The 20,724-nt window shown below is 35.9% G+C and overlaps 2 protein-coding genes across 5 annotated transcripts; one reads left to right on the plus strand and one right to left on the minus strand.

Moving 5' to 3' along the window:
- Window positions 1-1,438: 1,438 nt before the first annotated feature.
- LOC117236289 (peroxisomal N(1)-acetyl-spermine/spermidine oxidase) lies at window positions 1,439-5,022 on the plus strand. Its single transcript, XM_033499106.1, has 3 exons — window positions 1,439-1,900; window positions 2,377-2,917; window positions 2,996-5,022. Exons 1-3 carry the CDS (start codon window positions 1,720-1,722, stop codon window positions 3,828-3,830), a joined length of 1,557 nt encoding a protein of 518 aa, XP_033354997.1. The 5' UTR covers window positions 1,439-1,719; the 3' UTR covers window positions 3,831-5,022.
- Window positions 5,023-5,181: 159 nt separating this feature from the next.
- On the minus strand, window positions 5,182-20,414 carry LOC117236291 (excitatory amino acid transporter 1-like). Of its 4 annotated transcripts, none has more exons than XM_033499112.1 (9): window positions 20,194-20,414; window positions 13,668-14,110; window positions 12,481-12,755; window positions 9,026-9,426; window positions 8,546-8,740; window positions 8,244-8,427; window positions 7,633-8,061; window positions 7,433-7,567; window positions 5,182-7,330 (listed from the first exon to the last, which is right to left on the minus strand). In XM_033499112.1, exons 3-9 carry the CDS (start codon window positions 12,498-12,500, stop codon window positions 7,183-7,185), a joined length of 1,512 nt encoding a protein of 503 aa, XP_033355003.1. In that variant the 5' UTR covers window positions 12,501-12,755; window positions 13,668-14,110; window positions 20,194-20,414; the 3' UTR covers window positions 5,182-7,182. The 4 variants fall into 4 exon arrangements, with proteins under 4 accessions (XP_033355003.1, XP_033355002.1, XP_033355006.1 ...); XM_033499111.1 differs by having other exon boundaries at window positions 12,481-12,764; XM_033499115.1 differs by lacking the exon at window positions 13,668-14,110 and having other exon boundaries at window positions 12,481-12,764.
- Window positions 20,415-20,724: the final 310 nt, after the last annotated feature.

A 20,724-nucleotide genomic window follows, 5' to 3' on the forward strand; every position in this document is an offset into this window, starting at 1 on the left:
CTCCCTTCAAATATTACCATATATGCTCTTTTATCAATGAATAGCTACATTATTTGTTACATGCTATGAACCACTGATATTTCATATAATTTATGCCAAGGCGAAGATGTGCGCTCCGTAGGTGTGTAATATGGTTCAATTTGAAGACTTCCTCGATCCTCGATCAGGGGTATATGGAGATCGCTCGTGAAATCTATATTCGGAAGAGTAGTAGTGGGGTAAACGATTTATTAACATTAGAGACGAAATGAGAATGCTCACGCCTGTAGTTCTAATTACTTCACAGTACAGGTGCTGTGCTATGTGGCCAAGTGCTGAGTTTAACTAAAATTAACATATACAAGAACCTATAAAATTAGGGATCTGCCCTGTTTGGTCATAATTTAGCATATACAAGAACCTATGTATTTAAACTTACAGTTAGGGATCTACCCTATTAACATCAGAGAGGAAATGAGAGTGCTCACGCCCGTAGTTCTAATTATCTCATAGTACAGGTGCTGCTCCATGCAACCAGGTGCTGAATTTAACTAAAATTAGCATATACAAGAACCTATAAAATTAGGGATATGTATTGTTTGGCCGTAATTTAGCATAGACAAGAACCTATTGAGTTCCATGCTACAAGAACCTCCTCCAGATAGTCGCCTGGTGTTCGTCACCCTAGTCTGTGGAAAGAAGCGTCAACACTTGAGAGTGCCATAAATTAAGCCTTCCCCCGTATGATGTCATGGGCCAGCTGGCTCCGACGTTTTGTAACTGCGACGCCTGGTTTTTTCGAGTGTTATTTGTACAATCGTCGACGTAGGCGAACGTCGAAGTAGAACCACGCAAATTTAGTATTTCCGATTCTACAGAACGTGCTATAAACGTAACTGCCTTGAATTCGCCTTTGGTATTTTCTTACAGCAATTCTGTCTCAAATATTGCGTTTTGTGATAATACAGGAAACATTTGGTTTTTTTGCACAAAAATCGGGACCCAAGTGTTGCGATAATGGAGATGTAGAAACGATTCTATTTCTCGAAATTGAGATCTTAGACGTGTCGAACGTAAGAAATGATAATGCTAGTGAAAGAGAAAGAAGGACTGAGAATCGAAGCGATCAACAAATAGGACTGCGATAAGCTCAGACCTTTAACTCAAAACTCAAACTTTTTTATTTTTGATTTGTTATAAATGAAAATATATAATCTCATATACAAGGTTGTTGTATTCGTCTTAACAAACACCATCGTACGTACTAAGGAAAAAGGATATGTGGTTGAAAAAATATTATGTTATATTGCTAGTGTACAAGCACATAGGACAGATCCTTAAGTTTAAGCTTAAATACATAGGATCTTGTATATACTAAATTGCGACCAAAGAGGCCAGATCCCTCATTTTATAGGTTCTTGTATATGCTAACTCTAGTTTCCTTCACTGCTTGGCCGTATGGTGCAGCACTAGCTCGGGAATAACCAAAATCATAAGCGAGAGCATTCTCATTTCCTCTCTGATTTATATGTTGCGGTCTGTGGTTTGCGGTATTTTGGATGTACGTTAAAATGGAAAACGTCAAAAAACTTTGATTAGATTTTAACGAAGTACTTTTGAATGACAATGCTAGAAAGTATGATGGTCGAATCAATATGAGAAAAAACGTTGTTAACTGTCTTTCCTTTTAAATAAATATTAATAAGCTATGTAAATTTTGTCATTGACAACTGATATGATATGATCATGGCGGAATCTACGAAGACAGAGGATGATAAAATTAAGTGTAACATTTTAATCATCGGAGCTGGAATGGCTGGATTGTCAGCTGCAAATCATTTACTGAAGAATCAAGAGACCGATTTTTTGATTGTCGAAGCACGAGGTCGCATAGGTGGGCGTATAATCGCTACCAAAATCGGTGAGTTTCTACTTAACCTATTTTAGAACTTTCTCAATCAATAAGTATTTCGATTCTCGGTCTTTACTTTTGATTTTAATCGATCCATTTACCTATCCTCTCAATATGATTGTTACATTATAATATGTACCTGAATTTTTATTTTCTTATATTATGTATTTATAATATTCAATCATTGTTGCAATCATAGAAAATATAAATTGAAGATTGTACCATTACATTTGTATTTTGTACAAATTATTTTTTGATAAACACGCAAAAATAGATAAAGTACAAAAGGTATAAAGAGTTTGTTGACCTATGCATTTATACTTTGGTTAGGACTTTAATGGCACTGCCATTAAAAGATAGATTCTTGTTAAAAAATAAAACAAAAATATAAATTTGTATATATGTGTACATATGGATTTTAATTTCTAATGGAAATAATTATATAAAAACTTTTGAAATTTAAATACCCATACACTTTAATACAGGCAATGAAAAAGTAGAATTAGGAGCAAATTGGATCCATGGTGTCCTAGGGAATCCAATGTTTGAATTAGCTATGGCAAATGGATTAATAGATATAGTACGTGTACCAAGGCCTCATAAAGTTGTAGCTGCTATGGAAGATGGGAAACAATTGCCTTTTCCAGTTTTGCAAGAAATTTACGAAGCTTATGTATGTTTTTTAAGAAGATGCGAGGAATATTTCTTAAGTACTTATAGCCCCCCAGATGGAATAAACAATGTTGGAGCACATGTGTCATTAGAGGCTGAGATTTATTTATCAACCTTGCCATCTGAAGAAAGAAAAGTCAGACAGTTATTGTTTGATTGTTTACTCAAAAGAGAAACTTGTATTACTGGCTGTGATAGCATGGAAGATGTTGATTTGTTGGAAATGGGATCTTATGCTGAACTTCAAGGTGGAAATATTAGTCTTCCAAATGGATACAGTGCTATATTAGAACCAGTTTCAAAACACATACCAAAGAACACCATTCTAACTAAACATGTTGTCACTAAGATTAGGTAAACATAGCTTGAAATCGGTTTCTTTTCAATGTTAAATTTATGTTATGGATTCTCACATAAATATATTAATTATAGGTGGCAAAGAAACAAATGCATGAACAATGACAATTCTAATAGCTGTTCTAATACAAATTCACCTGTCGAAATACAATGTGAAAATGGAAAAACAATATTAGCTGATCATGTGATTTGTACATTGCCACTAGGAGTACTTAAGGAAAAAGCCAATGATATATTTGAACCACCTTTACCAAATGACAAACTTGAAGCCATAGATAGACTTTTATTTGGTTGTGTAGATAAAATATTTTTAGAATATGAAAGACCATTTTTAAATCCTGGTGTGTCAGAAATAATGCTCCTATGGGATGATAGAGGACTGTCAGAAGAAGAGAAGCAGGACATCAGCAAAACATGGTTCAGAAAGATCTATTCCTTTACGAAAATTTCGGAAACTTTATTACTGGGTTGGATATCGGGAAAAGCTGCTGAATACATGGAGAAATTAAATGGAGCGGAAGTAGCAGAAGTATGCACATCAATATTAAGGAGATTTCTTAACGATCCGTTTGTACCAGCACCAAAAAATTGTTTGTGCACCTCGTGGCATTCACAGCCATATACGCGTGGTTCCTACACTGCTATGGCTGTTGGTGCAAGTCAATTAGACATTAATTGTTTAGCTGAGCCTATATTACAAGAAGATGATCCTTCGAAAATAGTAATAGCATTTGCAGGTGAACATACGCATTCTTCGTTTTATAGTACGGTACACGGGGCGTATTTAACCGGTCGGACAGCTGCCCAAGTACTTTTGGAGTCGAGAAAGAACGAAAAGAATTCATTGAGTCTCAGTTGCGAAGACACAAGTGATCTAAGTTCATGGATACAAGGAATTTCTCTAAATTAAATATTAAAAGTTGTTTTAAGAAAAGGTGCATCGGAAGTTATTCTCTATATCGAAATTTTCACACAATTGAGCACAATTTATTATCCTGGTACGAAGAATATTTTACACACACTGTCGAAATCGATGACAATTGTGATTTATAGATGTTTAGTATTAACGCGAAATCTTGTGAACTATTTTAATTTTGTAAATAATATAGCGAATTGTTTATATTATGTACATAACAACGCCTGTTTAAAATTTTAAGACTTTATAAATATGTATTTTGCGATTTGATCTACTATCATACTTTTCTTCTTAAATAATCGAAAAAGGGATGACAGTATGAAAATCGTATCACGAGAACATGCTTCATTTTATAGGGTCACCTAACATCAGCTATACAAATTTTATATAATTAATGCTATCATAAGTGCTTTTTATCCTTAATAAAAATTCAGACAATTCAGTGATCGCTAATCATTGCATTAAATAATGAATTGGTTTCTATCTATCTATGGATAAAACAAAGTGAATGTAACGTGATCTTACTTTGACAAAGAAATAAAATTAAACATCTATATTTGCATAGCATATTTAGTAATGTTTGTTATTATATCTATACATATATCTACGACTATATATAGATGATAATGGAAAAAATATCAAAATTGTACAATTCCAAAATTGCCAGTTGTTTTATTGAATTTATTCTTATTTCTGCATTTTTATATACTGTTATTTGAAAGTATTATTATAAAGTGCATTTTATCTAGTCATATTACGTTATTATGCATTATAGTTTTTAAATATACAACAAAAATATCCTTTATCTTTTATATGTTTCTTTTTAATGCAAATAATGTATCAGCTTATAATAAAATCAATCAGTGATCCACAATATGAATCAGTCTTGCATATCCATTTTGCAAACAAGACAATAGAAATATGTAGGTGACCATAGATTATGTTTAAAATGTGATAGAAGCCCTTGCAATACTATTGTTTTCTTACGTACATTTAATACTATTCTAAGATTCTTTTTAATACATATTACAGATTTTTAACATCCCAAATATACACTTATTTTTCTGCAACTGCCACTTAATATTACTCATGACAACGCAAATCGAAATGTAATTGATAAAACCAAAAAAATGTTATATTATGCACAGATAGAATTACGATTGAAATAAATAATTTTCAGTAATTATTTTAATGAATTATTTCATATCTTGAATTAACCCATGCAACGAAGGAGAAGCAATTCGAATATTAAGTATAAAAAATATATATATTTTCTTTTTTCGACGAGTTAAAACAACTGATATTCAAAAAATCTATCTAACTTTGTTTAGAAATAAGCAATAACTTTATTGTTACGTCAGTTTGTACATTTATTGTACAAATAAATATTATACAGTATATTTTTAAGCAACTATGGCAAATACTTAATTACGTACAGGTACATAAATTCTTCTAATAGAATTTGATTATAAGGTGTAACTGTATATCGATTCACGGGATTAATTACGATAATACGATTATTAGTTTTGAATCATACCTTAATATTAAACATGCATTGTAACTTGATTTCCTTCCTAAATAATGATACTGAAGAGCAATTCAATTTTTCCTGAATGTTTATTAAATCATGGTTATCCTTTTTCTTTATACACAATTTCTTTTACGATTAGAAAGTTAGTATGTATCCGTATTGATCAGGTCTTTTAAATAATTTACGAATTTATTTTATAATAAAATATCATGTTGACATTGTTATTTTAATTGTCATTAAAAAAAATGGCGTTAATTATGCAAAAAGGAAAAAGAGTGTAACATACTTAATCGTCTCTTGAGTCAATTAAATGATCCCCACATACGATATAATGTTGTAAATAAATTACAAATATAAATTAACTGTTCAGTTACATTCTCTGCATGCACCAATGTAACTGCACAAAAGAGTACACGTGATAATGCATCTTCGATTATTTTTCGTCAGATGATAATAAAATACGCTTTTTCACTTTCTAGTTAATAATTGAACACTTTTTTTCGTCTAGTGCAGTGAGGTATATTGAACATCATAATATTCTTCTTACTGGCTCTCTATAGATAGTACTAGTTTGAAACTAGTTTGAAATAACATCTCTTCTGCATCTTTCCGTAATCTTTTTACAGGCGTATAAATCTATAAGGAATTGAATTCAATTCGAAATATTTTATAGGTGTACCATTAAGAATTTAGAAATCGATAAAAAGATTATAGGTCGTAATGTAATAATGGAAGACAAAGATCGAAATGTAAGTGATAGCTTGATGCGATATAGCTATCGTTAATACAAACGGTGTGACTAAAATAACTATATATTACAATAGGATTTGATATATCTCAACTGTATTCGCACTATTCCTGTATTGCTTCGAAGTACCATCGAATTTTCTAAGTATACATACGTAAGAAAGTTATAACTCGTGAAAAGATGCAATTTGAAATGAAATGTTTGCACAACAACTTCGTTGATTCGCGAGAAGAGAATGATATTTCGCCGTAAACGAGTTCAGAGGTAATAAGATAAAGAAGAACACTTTTAGAATAAATTAGAAAACACTTAGGCAGTAATATGTTCATTATACCGTTAACTTTTATAACGCTTTCGCGTGATATCGGATAAATTCGTTTGAATAAATAAATGGTCTTCAGGAAATGAGGTCGTACAAATTTTAAAATATCGGAATATTTCGAAACTTAACAACACCAGGCTAGACAATTGTACTTTCTAACAGTTTAAAGTATATGGCACATGATGAATCAATTGAACAAATCACGTTCCCAGCGTGCTTCCACGCTCCAACTTGGATAAAATCAGATCTAGATTCTTCGAATCCCTGTCGTTTCGTACCATCTCAATTAGACCTCGCAACTTAACATAAAATCAACGGAAAATATGACCATTAAAACATGATCGGATTATTTGATTATTTTTTGTACGCAAATCGAACGAATCTGGCAGCTGTACGGTTAAATATAAAAAAATATCGCTCTAATTCTTCTAACGTTATCGTACAAGAATCATCGAAGTCTCTTCTTGAGTAATGGAAGACTGATCTCTACGAACTTGCTACGAACAAAACGGATTATGGTATAGTAGTTACACAAGTGCTACTATGCGTTGTCGTTGCTTTCGAAGAATTATTATGCTTACTGAACTTCGTGTTCGACCTGAAAAATGTTAAGTTCGGTGGGAGTGTGCAGCAATTTAACGAGTAAAGTGTTGAAAAAAGCGAACGCTCATCGTTCCTGCCAGAATTTTCAAATTTTCTCCATTAATACCAATTAATACCGATTAATACCGATACGATTTTCATCTCATATAGAAGTTGTGGTATGATGATCCGCTCCGTTTTGGGCCTGTGTATTGTGTGGCAACGAAGCCAGCTCGTTTCTGCTTAAATAATTCACAATTCCCGCTCCTAGGGAATCACCCACCACGTTCACCGTCGTCCTGCAACGATCTCTGCAAATCCAACGATTAACGTTTCATATAAATCCAATATTAGCTTAATGAACAAACTAGACGAAGTATATTGGTGGGGAATGAGCAAAGACGAGTGCTTACAACAACCAATCGACAGCGATAACTAGGAAAACATCGTCAGCCGGAAGTCGAACCGTATCCAGCACCATCACCATCGTCACCAGACCTGCCTGCGGGATACCAGCTGCTCCGATACTTGCTGCAGTCGCCGTAATACTATAGAAATTTTTGTGTAAGTTTTAACGCTATATAAAGAAAACTTTGTTTTATATTTTAGTTACCTGACTGCTACCAGCTGGCCAAAGCTCAGACTAACTTGACGCACTTGCGCGATGAAAATCGCAGCCACGGCTTCGTACAGGGCTGTACCATCCATGTTAATGGTAGCACCAATCGGTAAGACGAATCTGGTAATTCGTGGATCGACGTTGTTTCGCTCTTCCAGACAATTGATAGCGATTGGAAGCGTAGCGGAACTGGAGGATGTGCCGAACGCAGTGACCAACGCTTGGGCTAAGTTGGATATGTACCTGAACGGGTTCTTTTTTGTTATTACAAAGTATAGTAATGGAAGAACTATGAAACCGTGTATAAAGAGACCAATTAAGACAGTGAGGAAGTACATTCCTAGCTGAGCGACCACTTCGTCCAGCGACTGCATGTCAGTAATTTTCGAGGCTACCAGAAAGAAGACACCCACAGGCGACAACCTGCAGAATAAAATATTTCATTATTACGCGAAAGAATTATACAGCTTATTTTCGTGATGTATAAAAATTCGTGATAACGTAGATAGAATTCGGGATGCTATTGTCTGGGATTGAATGGTACCGCGAGAAAGTTGGAGACCGGAATACCTTTCACAAGGTAGTTTCGTCAAATATGAATTTACCAAATCACCCAATGAGTAATCAACATCATGGCGCCGGATAAGGACTCGAAAAACAGGAGCAGCGGTTTGCCCTGTTCTTGCATTTTTCCTAGTGTTATACCTAGCACCGTGGCGAAGACAACCAGGCCCATGATGTTCATTCCCGGCACGCTCCTTTGCACTGGTTCCCAATCATCCATGTTATCTATTTCAACAAACAATGTATTAAGATATTCATTGTAACTACTATAGTTTGCTAGATATTTTAATAAAATTAGACGATTTTTCTTTTTTTCTTTTTCTTTTTTAAGGAAGATTTCAACCTGATGTACTGTTTGCAGGTTTCTGCATTTCCGTCCTATGTTGAGAGATACACGCTTCTACTAGATTCGGAGGAAACATATTCCGAATTAGGTCCATCAACGTATCGATGGTTGAAACGTTTTGAGATCGTTCTTTTGGTTTAATATCCGGATCATTTCCTACACCCGGTTGAATGCTAATTACCAAAATGATACCTGAAACGAAATCATACATTTTTTTAATACGCGTGAAACGCACCAGTACCATATTGTTATCGCGAAACTACTGATGTTTATGTAAATTCTGTATCATTTGCATCTACTATATCATCTTAATATCGTTTTTCTTTTTTTTTTTTTGTCATTACTCCTATAATATGTCATGACGTTGTTCCTCTACATTCTACACGATACTCCGCCTTCTTTACTGCCATTATGTTGTCATTCTAGTATCTATATTAAATAACTTTCGAATATCAGAAATCTCTTAGCTTTACTGACCTAATATAACGGCACTAACAGTGGTCACCATGTAATACACTATAGCGCGCATGCCAATTTTGCCGCTCAATGACAAATCGAGAGATCCAATGGCCGAGACTAAGCTAGATATAATCAGCGGTAGGATCAAGCTCTTCAACATCCTCAGAAACAGATCTCCTAAATAGTTGATGTACATGATCTCGCGGCGCGTCCATCCTTGACTCCGCACGTTCCTCAAGATAATACCAAGGATCACTCCTCCGAACACACCGACGACGGTTAAAATAGTCAGAGAATTGTGCCTGAAACACGATCGAATCTTCTCCTGTCTGGTCTTTGGCCTTTTGTTCGGCTCCTGGGGGTAATACGAAGTTCGTTCGGTGATCTTGCATTGTGTATCGGACCCTGACAATGGTGACCTGAAATAGACATTCACGATTAAATGACTTTTTTTACAACGTACTCGCAATGGTTGTTATTCCGAAAACAGATGATTTGCTGGTACAAGGGGTTAATTGCGATAATTAGTCCCTTAACGGCGTTAACGGGTCTGATAACTTGGTTTGACTAGTTTCAACGACAACCGACTAAATGACGCGAGTATTAGAAGAAGGACAAAGAATTCCGTTACATTCTGACGAAAGGTAACGTTATGTTCAAATAGTCATGACTCTTTCGCCTATGTAACCTTTTCTCTATAATATTCATTTAGTTATTTTTACGTAGTAGCTGCTTTGGTAGTTCCTTCGAATCGCAAGTGATCGTAGTTTTTCTGGCATGTTGTTTTGCTTCTTTGCACGATGTGTCATTCCCTATTTGCATATGCGTTGGCAACTTCGATGAATTTTATATATTCGATCTGTGAACGATCGAGAGGCATGCGTGACGCGAGTTAAGAATCTTAACACGATCGATTTCTAGGCGGAGTATACAGCTATCCTAAGCGATATTCTTAGAGTGCTCCTTCGGAAATGGTTTCGATAGCGTCTGCTTACCAAAGAAACTAAAAAATTATTTAAGTCAGTCAAACCGTTTGTTTAAGTCAAACCGTTTACGTTAGGTCATTCAAGTTACCTACGCACACAAATAAAGATTCTATTAAAATCGATAGCTTTTCTAATCTTCCATATTTGATCGTAAGTGGAAGACCTACTCTACCAGGCTCTACGAATACATTATATTTTTATAAAATAGCATTTACGTAATGTGTACAAATAGTAGCAGACTTTTTATGGTGTAATATTTTAGTCGTGACAGCGTGAAAGGTTGAAGGTCTTGAATGATTAATAGCTCATTGATAAATATGCATGCGAGTAACAGGAGTTTTAAATATAGCTATAATATATATCGATCTTATTACATTGGTATCTGGTCATATAAATATTATTTATCTACTACCTATATGCATATCGAACATCAGCGTTACAAACAACGTTATCGAACACGCACAGCGTAGCATAAATTTAAATTCAATTTGCGAGTAACTTTGACGCCTTTTAGATCTGATTTTCGACATACGATAAACGTAATTTGCTAGCCATGATTAGCAAAACGCCGAGTGTTGAAGCCACGCGTGCGATGAGTGTGCAGGAAAGCACGATGATTGGCAGTCATTTGTCCTAGCTTTATTATTGTTTCTCCGCACATATTTCGCTGCGCCTTAATTCAACCATGCGTGAATAACATTTGAGTCTAATCGAATTAAACCAGTCAATTCGTTTGACACGTAGAATTAGACGTTACTCGAACGCTTAATACTCTAATAGTTCGACTAACTTTCTACGATTACCGAATAACAAGTGAGACTAATAACTCTTATTTTGATCTCAAGTATAGATACAACTCAAGTATAGATACAAAGATATTGGATCTTAGAGTTTTTCAATACGAAACGTAAATTTCCGTGTACGTATCCACGTCTCAAATTCATCGAATTCATCGGTTTCAGATATCTGTCATCGTCGTTCAAGTTCTTCCTCATGATGCAGAAAATCGCTCGTAAAACAACACACGTATTATAGTGATGTTGCGAGTTAAAAATCCATTTCTATCGAACATTCCTCATTTTCAAACGAACCACGTTCCGTGGTTATACCGTGACACACGCGCTTCCAGTTTACGGTTACGAACAGTAGTTGGCTTTGATCGAGATCTTCCTCGCACGTTTTACAAATTGAGAACAAAGTAAAAGGCGCCGATGCTTATCGTAACCTATCGTTTGAACCGAGGGTCAGTAGTCTTCGTTATGATTTGATTGAGTCTTTACGAGTGACCTCGTGTTAAGTATGCTTCGAGAGAGTTGCTGGCCATTCTTGAAAGTCTTGTTGCTCGCTAGTCGATGACCTTGCCGGGAGATACGTCGTCGTCCTTTCAGCCAGTTCTTGGCTGTTCTAGCCCGATTACAAAATTCTCAAATGTTGATAATTTTCTGTTAAAGCCCGTAGAACTTTACTAATATTTACTTTGTTTATCCAATTTATCAGAATCTTTAGCTGGTATTCACGCATATTTTGTAACAATAAAATGCTACCAGCTTAGACGATGATGCAATCTTCGTTTTCTTAGACCTTCCTTTGTCTTTTTACAAGCTTCCTTCCTCTCTTCTTTTGCAAATATATGGCAATTAAGCGACGCATAGCGTTAAATTACATAAAGATTCAAATTAATATGAAACTCCTTGAACTTTGACGTTTAAATGTTGCAAAAGATCGAATAAAATGTTCTTCGCCGACAAGGTCACGCTAACGTGGATCATTCCGACAAACTAGCATCGACGTTGGCCGGGATTAATCTTAACTGGTCCGACAATTATCAAATTGTACTTTCACGGTACGGCTTTTCGAGCGATCAGTTTCTGTGCTTTCTGATGTCACTTGGAATACTGCAAAAGGAAACGGTATGGCAAAAGTGAAGGGACTGTTTACTTTTCGTAGAAATTTCATAGGCTTAAAAGTAGACACCGGGTAAGCCGCTGTTCAGTTTCGCAATTGTATCCTTTTACGCGAATTCATTAGTCGAACCGGTGATGTAAGTGAATTACACGAACGAGAAACTTCATCTGTCTGTCAATGTCGCCTTAATGGGTGCGCGTCTCGTACGATTTTAGCGCGAATCCACCGATCCAAAGGATCTGCAAGGTCTCCAAAAAGATTCGATAAAACTCGCCGATGACGACAAAACTCGTCAAGGTATTTTATAGAGTTTCAAAGATGTTTCTGTTACCACGAGTGACCAACGCGCGATATCCAATTTCCAAAACTCGCATAAATGTCACTGTCCAGTGATTGGATCCAAAAGCATTAGGTCCGTCTTCAAAATTAAACGCGTCCTAATTATTTGAATAAAATCCAAAGAAAACGAAACTGAATGTGATCTGTGGCGAGAAAAATGAAATATAGCAGGATGGAAGAAAAGCAAAGACAAAGTTAGCGATAAGAAGCAGAGGAAAGGAAGAAAACTGAATGAATACGTACAGTTCAGTGGCGACTTCCATGATGCCCGTCTGGAGTGCTGGCCTACGTTTGCGTGGTGTTGGTATCCCGACGAAAGACGGTGGTCAACCGTTCGCATAGAGCGTCACTTCCGGTTAGCCGGAAGCGGCTGCTGTGTGTGCGGCTCGCGCCCCGATGGGGAAGGGAAGGCGGCGTGCAACGAGCAGGAGAGGTCGAGAGGCTCAAAAGGGATCGACGATATCCGATCCGTTGATCCGTTGATCGTCGATGATGGTATTGGCCTCGGATTCTAACTTCTTGGATCGCTGTTGTCACCGTAGAGGGAGGAAAGAGAAAAAAGAAAGAACGAGGAACCATTATACGTATAGATCTTTATAGATCTTATTTGCGAAAGAATGATCTCGAGGATGTACAGGTATAAACTGCGTGATGGTATTAGAGAGATGGTATTAAATACGTCGTACAAAATACGTGTATGTGCTTCTAAATATTAAAATATATATTATTACATGTGCTCATAAAAGTTTTGCGAAAGATGCACTTGTACCACTTTCTCGCATTGTCGAACGTTGGAGTGATCCGGAAACTTCCTTCGGGAGTTGTCGAATCTTTTTACGTTGAATTGTTTCTACGCCTAAAGTCGACGTTTTCACGAGTGGGAGGTCGTTACGGCTGACCAAAACGTTCAGGTTTCATGCGTGTCTTCTTCATATACCGTCAACCCTTATATACTACCAATGTTTTAACGGTCGAAAGATACTAAGAGAATAGGATACAAAGGACTCGAAGGATTCTAATTAACAGCCGGAAGCTGCTCGAATGTTCTGAATGCAAGAACGATAAATTCATCGATCCGAAGTATTTCAATTAATATCTGAAATTCCCAAGATCTTTTGCATACAAATAGATCGTATCGTACAGTGTACTTTAACTATCGCTTGCGATTATCCAACGAAATCCAATTACGAATACGAAGCGATCATCGATCTGATGAATCGAAAAAGAAGAGTAATTACATCCGGAAGTCTCGAAGCTCGTCACACCATTGGAAACAGTGAGCCTGGAAGATCGGATGCGAGTGGTTCTTCGAAAGAGAGGAAGGTAAAGGTGGGCAGATACATCGTGCTCGTGGTGTAAACACTCAGGGAGAAAGTGAATCGAGATTTTAATGAAAATGCACGTATATACGTGGTTAGGTGCTCGCGTACCGGGTGAACGTCGACGGGTACTCGTGCTCGACCAGGAGAGGATGTGTGCTGATAGAGCTCTCAATCTGTGCCACCTTGGGTGGTACGATTAGCTATGGTGATCCCCCTACGACGATCTCTTCCTGCCGTGCTGGCCTATCATCGTCAGATATATTACAAATACGTGCAACTACGACCCCATCGGGAGCACCGGGTCTATTGTTTGTCGCCTGCCCTGTCTATCTCTGTTTCTCTCCTCAAATCACCTTCCTCCGATCATGTACACCGATCCCTTCCTTCCGACTTCCACAATAAACCTCCTCTTCCTCCGACGTCTCTTCTCCTAGCGGGATTAAATCGACGACAATGATGATAACGACGATATTGACGACGGTGCTCGTGGATCTTCGATCGAAGAGCGAATCGCGACGTACAGCTTCTTCGGAGATCGATGGTTTCTCGATCTGCGAAGGAAAGTTACTTGATTAGACTTATTAGTCTCGAAGAGCTTGCCGTTTCCAAAATTTTTCTGCTTCGCGTTTAAACTAATCCTATGCTCGCAACATTGACCCTTAATGATTAATGGATTAATGTAAATTTGTAAAGTTCTACAGCTTCGAAACTGTTTCTTCGGTTCAAGTACGATGGATAAAGAGAAGGAACGAAAAAAAAAGAAATGGCAACTTCTTTTCCGTAGGCGGTCATTCGAAAGGAGGAAGGAAGTTGTAATACTTTCGGGCATCTCTGGCTGACAGGACGGGTCGAGATGGGTCAAGTTTATAATTAATTTCGTTCGGGTCGTGCGCCGAATTGAACGAAGGATGGCCACCAGTACGTTTCACGAATCTCGTATCTCGGAGTCCTAAATCGTAAAATCCTTTCACGCGTAAGGATTGCCACGGCAAAGCGGCATAAGTAGGTCATTTTTGTCGTTTCGTGTCAAGAGGAAGAAAGCTTTAACGGATTGTTCGCGCGAAACAACACCTTTCGCTGTTATTCGGGCCATTAGAGTGTTTCTTCAGTTCGACGGAATCTAGAAACAATGCGTGTTCCGCCTAGATATACATCACGATCTGTAGAAAATACGTTTCCAAATATCATATTTTTCTCCTCTTTTCGAGATTTATGGATTTCCATCAAATTTTATAGACATACGTATAAATGATATTACGTTTGAACGAAACCTTGATTTATTCTTCTCTTATTTCTTATTTCTTATTATTATGGCGACGAGTGGAAAGCAGAAGATACGAAATAACAATTCTTTGAACACATAGTGGCTTTTATCGCGCCGATTTATGGAAACGATTACGTATTCGTCCATAAAGAACCACTATAAATTAAACAATTATACGATAGCGCGAATGTATATTCGCGATTAGTCATCGACGCGTATTCATTACGTGATCATAACGCATGTTACGTGATCATAACTTCGCATAATTTAACGCAAGGGATCTGAGGAGTAAAGAACATTAATTACCCAGACTAATTGCAAGACCTGCTCGAATTTCAAGGTAAATTAACAACATTTTAAATGTAAACTCTCATCTTAGTTTATAGATTTGCACGCGATCTTTGTCTTCTGTTATTATAAAAAAGAAATTAAAAAATAGAAAAGCTGAGGAAAGTCAACGTAGTTCACGGACTCGTAAATTGGCCTTAACGTGCAACAGCTTCAAAGTGTTGCACGATAATGTTCATTCGTTTATACTACATAAAATAGCCCCACAACCACGAATTACCGGCAATTTAATGAACTATTATAAAACCGGACCGTGACGCAATCAGCTGATGATTACAAGCAGCTATGGGATCAAAACGTAGGCGGAAACTTCGAATGTTCTTTTGTGAACGTTCCTTTGTTTTAAGTAAACGTGTACCCATCGTATTAGACCGTTTTTGGTTTATCGAGTTAGTGAACAGCAGCACGACATACGCCTATTTTACCGTTATATCGAATAAAACGAGCAACGTATAAAAACGTTCGTTTGGGATTAAAGGACAGTAAAAGTGGCAATTAGAATGCACTGAGAGCCAAATTGGCTCTTCTATCTCTTGATAGGCAGTAACACAGTTTAATCGAATGCAGAATGCTTTTACCATTATTGTTAATAGAAAAGGTATTTTCATTACAGTAGAATTCCATTTATCTGAACTTGTCGAACCAAGGGACAAACAGTTTGTACAATTGGAGTTCGATATAATAATAGGAGCTCGCGTATTTTCCCCGCTGCCTGTTATTTTTCGTTCACATAATAGGCGCTCGCGTGAATCCAACCAGCAAAAGTTCAGTTAATCGGGCATTAATTAAAATTTCGTTCCTATAAATGGACTTCTAGTGTACCGTGTTAAATACGCACGATGTATCATATTCATTGTAATGTTCAGTCAGGTGAATGGTTCACTTTTACCCGTACATTTAGCCGAACGAAAACGCGTTACCCTTTTCTCATTACGTGCAATTATATCGGTAAATTGATCGTCCTGCACGATGCAAATGAAATTTCATAGCGTGCTTAAAAATATGGAGAAATTGAATAAGCGATACAAGAGAATTTAAATCTTTTCCTTCCAATCTGGAAACATTGGAAATTTCTATTAAAAAATTTTAATTCTCACCGATGGCAGTCAAATTTCGTGCGTTTGAAACTTCTCGGTGGCGAATTTGTCATTTGGCGAATGCGCAATTAGTTCCCCACCTTAACTTAATGTACTATTTTTCTTTGTTTCACTAATTAACAGTTACTTAAAATGATTTTCAACGGCTATCAACTTTCATTTTCTTATAAACCTTGAATCAACCAATTAGCTACAATTGTAAAAACACTATAATTTTCAATTTTGCACGGGTATTATTACAAACATTATCTTCTCATATAACGAATATTATACGAGATAAGTTTATCAATCAAGGTCTTCCGACAGTTCGAAATACATATATGTACGTAATAAGTTTTCATGACCTCCGAAATGACTTTTCCGGATAGTTTTCTATAAACGATAACCTTGATCTTTGCCGGACGACCTAGAGAAGAGGGTCTTTTTGTTATCGAATTATTCGTATCAGTTGGCTAATAGTTCTAATTTCAAAATCGACAAGATGGTCCAAAGAAAACGACGTGTATTATCATCTTTTTGTATAAATTTTTAAGACAATAATCAGAGTATTATTAAGCAATATCGTGCAAGTTTTTACACGCTCGTATTTCAATGCAAATTTCAACGATAAAACTGTATCGCACAACTTACTTGACTCTCAAACAGCACGATATCAGCGTATTCATTAACAAAGTATACAGGGTGCTTGGTAACTGGTGGTACAAGCAGGAAGGGGGTGATACTACGCGAAAAAAGAAGTCGAAAATATAGAATAAAAATTTTTCGTTCGAGGCTTTGTTTTCGAGAAAATCGACTTTGAATTTTCGCTCGGTACGCGTGCACTTTACCACGTCTCGTTATAACGGATCTCACTGTAGATCGTTGTCTCGATGGAAAAATTAAAAAAAGAAATTTTTATTCTATATTTTCGACTTCTTTTTTCGCGTAGAATCACCCCCTTTCCGCTTGTACCACCAATTACCAACCACCCTGTATACATAATTTGTTATTCGGAAACGCAGTTTATGTTCTAACACGACGAAAACGTAAACAATACTTTTACTACACTGTTTACATTACATTAAACGAATCAATATAATGTTCAACGCTACTAAGAAAGTTGATACTTTATCGAATCGCAATATCTTTTCTCTTATTCGTCAGTTAATTCTTGTTCTTCAAACAGCTACAACAAATGTTTCAGTGTACTATTTAATAGACTCAAGATCAAGAAAGTTACGTAACTATAAACAGCATGGCGAAGCAAGACAGTAAAAAATAAGATGCAAGTAATAGAAGATGAAGTCAATTAGACGCGGAACCGCGACGAGCATAAGAAAAGAAAATGCATCTATTTCCGATAAACTAGCAATTATATTTAGTTGTGACTACATATTTATTTGCAATAAGCAGTTTCGTTTTTCGGTGATGATACGATGGCCGCTTCGTCAAATCGAACGTCATCGATGCCCATTTCTCGCTATTCTCAAATATACTGTATCGGTTTGGAGATTCGTATTTGTCACGTGGTTTCCTTTCTTAAGTTACGAGCGAAACGATCGAGCAAGTTAAAGGCCGAACGAACCATAACCTCGTTTCTATTCACGGGTTTATATAAGGCATTGGTATCTCAATCTTTTCATAAAAAAAGGATGAAGTTGCATTTATCCGTAAACTTAAGAGTGAGATTTGATTATTCATGACGATTTGTTTAGCGTTATATGTCTAGACATTTATATTTTTTATTTAGAAGAAAAAGAATTGTTTGGGATGTACAGAAAGAAGAAAAAGATTAAATTAATTTTAATATTTAGTTCTCCAAAAAATAGAAACATGACTGAAACAATTCGTTTGTCGAAAACATAGTACTTATTAGAAATAAAGCGATCTATAACGATTGTGATAAAAACTTCCAACGTACATTAACATAATGGTAATGAAGTTTGAAAAGATTAATGCGAGAACCATTTGTCTGCGCTCGATGATAAAATTAATGCGCGGTAAGGAAATCACTGTTCAAATAGGTGACAAGTTTAAGCAGACGTATTCGACTCTTATCTTCATGATCCTGTTAATAAATAAATATTTATTGAAAATCATCATGTTGAAAACAAACTGAAATCCCGGCGTTCCAAATGTTGGTCGTTGTGTTTGTATTATACGATCAATGTATTTAGTAGATAAGTATTATAAGATGCCCCAGAGTTTATCAAGGTAACCAACAAGGCGTCATATTTCCTGTTCATTTTATATGTACTTACATAATTTTGTATCATCATATGGCAACATGTTTACGGATATTGTAAGACTGATAAAATGACATAGTCTGCCAACGAGCATGATCATTCAATTATGTACATATATGTGTATGTGATATTTAGAAGTTTTAGTCTATGGCGAGTATGCCATCTCTATAGTTTTGATCACAGTTTGTAATACGTTTATCGATAATCTAACTGTGCTACGATTCTCGAATTGCTAATCTCGCTCTCATTTCGATAAATGTGAAGCTTCTCAATGATTGAGAAAGAGCTAACGTAAAATGAAAATGAGAAATTGAATAGAGATTGAAATGAAAAATCACTCGAGGAAGGTGACTCGATGAATATAACAAGTTCAGCTTTGAATCTCTTTTTATGATGTCTTGCCATAGTGTAATCGATAGTTTCATTCGTACGCGCATTTCTATTTTCCAAAATGATAATAGACAAGCAAGAACAATACATTTTACTTCTATTACTTGAAACTTGTATAAAACTTGTATCTGTTTGTTTAAAAAGAAATGATAAATGACTACAAAATATGCATCTCTTTTATGATAGATGCGAATATAATGGCCAAATGCTTGATATTACGCCTATGACTATACAGTTCTTCAAACGTATGCAATTAAATATAGATTATATTCTAAAAGAACATTATACTTACTAATGAAAAGCGTAAGTACGAAAGTCTCGTATGTATTATATCTTTTTTGTAGAACACATAATGCGCGCGGAAATTTCAATTTAAAATTAAAAACCCGCGTTTTATTATACATCCAGCTCGTAGAAGTCTAAGATACAAAATCATAAACGATGAAAAACAGACTTAAGTATCTTTTCGTAATTATCTCTTGGTACTTCTATATTTTTATCACCGACACGTGTTAGGACTGTATCGTATATTTCTTTCAAATTTGCAAATCACAAGATTGCATTCTGTATTTCCCTATACCAAGGAATATTTGTATTTACAAGCTATAATTTTCTAACTTTGAACAAACAAAATATTAAATTTTTTAACGTTAATTAAAACTCGTATATTGATACAATTGTGACGATTGTGACAAGTTATGCAGGACATAAGTGGACCCCATTTATATTTGAACAGTTTTTAAAACACATAATAACTTTTTTAAAATTGAACCAAACGACTTGAAGTTTTTTGACGAGTTAGAGGGATCATCCGGATGACGTATAAACAAAATTTTAAAGAAATTGCAATTAATCGGAATCACGAAGAAATAAGTAAAGGCCACATTTTGTAACATTTTTATCTCAACTTCTAAAGAAAATTTAAAGGACACGTTTCAAAGATATATACCGGTTGTACACAAGTTGAAATTGATGAAAAAATGATGAAAATCGCAGTTTTCTACGATTTTCAGTCTAAAATCTAAAGATTCGTATATCTCTCGACACCTGCCGCATATTTTCGCATCAACCGATTTCGATAAAATGTTCAGCATGTATATAACTGGCACAAATCTTCGAAACTAATCAGGAAAAACTAATTGCAATTCTTTTTTAATTTTGTTTATACGTCATCTACTAAACAATCCTTCTAACTTGCAAAAAAAAAAGTCGTCGTTTGGTTCGATTTTAATAAAGTTGCTCTGTTTTAAAGAGCGTACGAATATTAATAGAAACTATCGCATAATTAAAGTAGAAATGAAATTTCTTACCTGTAGCAATTGTGCGTCGATGATTTTTGTCTATTTCTGTATTTGGAACAAAACACTACGCGTGCACATTAAATACGCACCGATTTCGTTTGCGACAAAACGCGTTTACGAAGACGATTGTTTACTGGAAAAATTATAACAGGTTCGTTTCGACTCAGATGACAGAAAGAACAAAAGGCATGTGCAAACACGACGCTCCACTCGCGATTTCATGTACCTATACTCTGTGATGACAGTCGCGGGACTGTGCTACAACTAGAAACATCTAATTCGAGCCAAATGTTCGAAAAGCGCGCGGGTGGTGGGGAAATTGGAAAGAAGGGAGAAAGAAACCAGTTCTATGGGCCGCTTGACGTGATTGGTGCTCGAGTAACTTTCAGTTACTGGTTGGGCCAATCGCGTTCACCTACTTGAATTGTAGTTCCACCAGTTGATGCACGTCCTCTGCGCAAAGGCGGTAAACCATAAGCGATTCTATCGGAATTTAAATTGTATTGCTAAATCCGTTCGTTAAGAGCATAATTAAAATTA

This window comes from Bombus vosnesenskii, unplaced genomic scaffold (genome assembly GCF_011952255.1).
Source record: "Bombus vosnesenskii isolate JDL3184/JDL3185 unplaced genomic scaffold, Bvos_JDL3184-5_v1.1 scf7180000013348, whole genome shotgun sequence".
Taxonomy (NCBI): Eukaryota; Metazoa; Arthropoda; class Insecta; order Hymenoptera; family Apidae; genus Bombus; species Bombus vosnesenskii.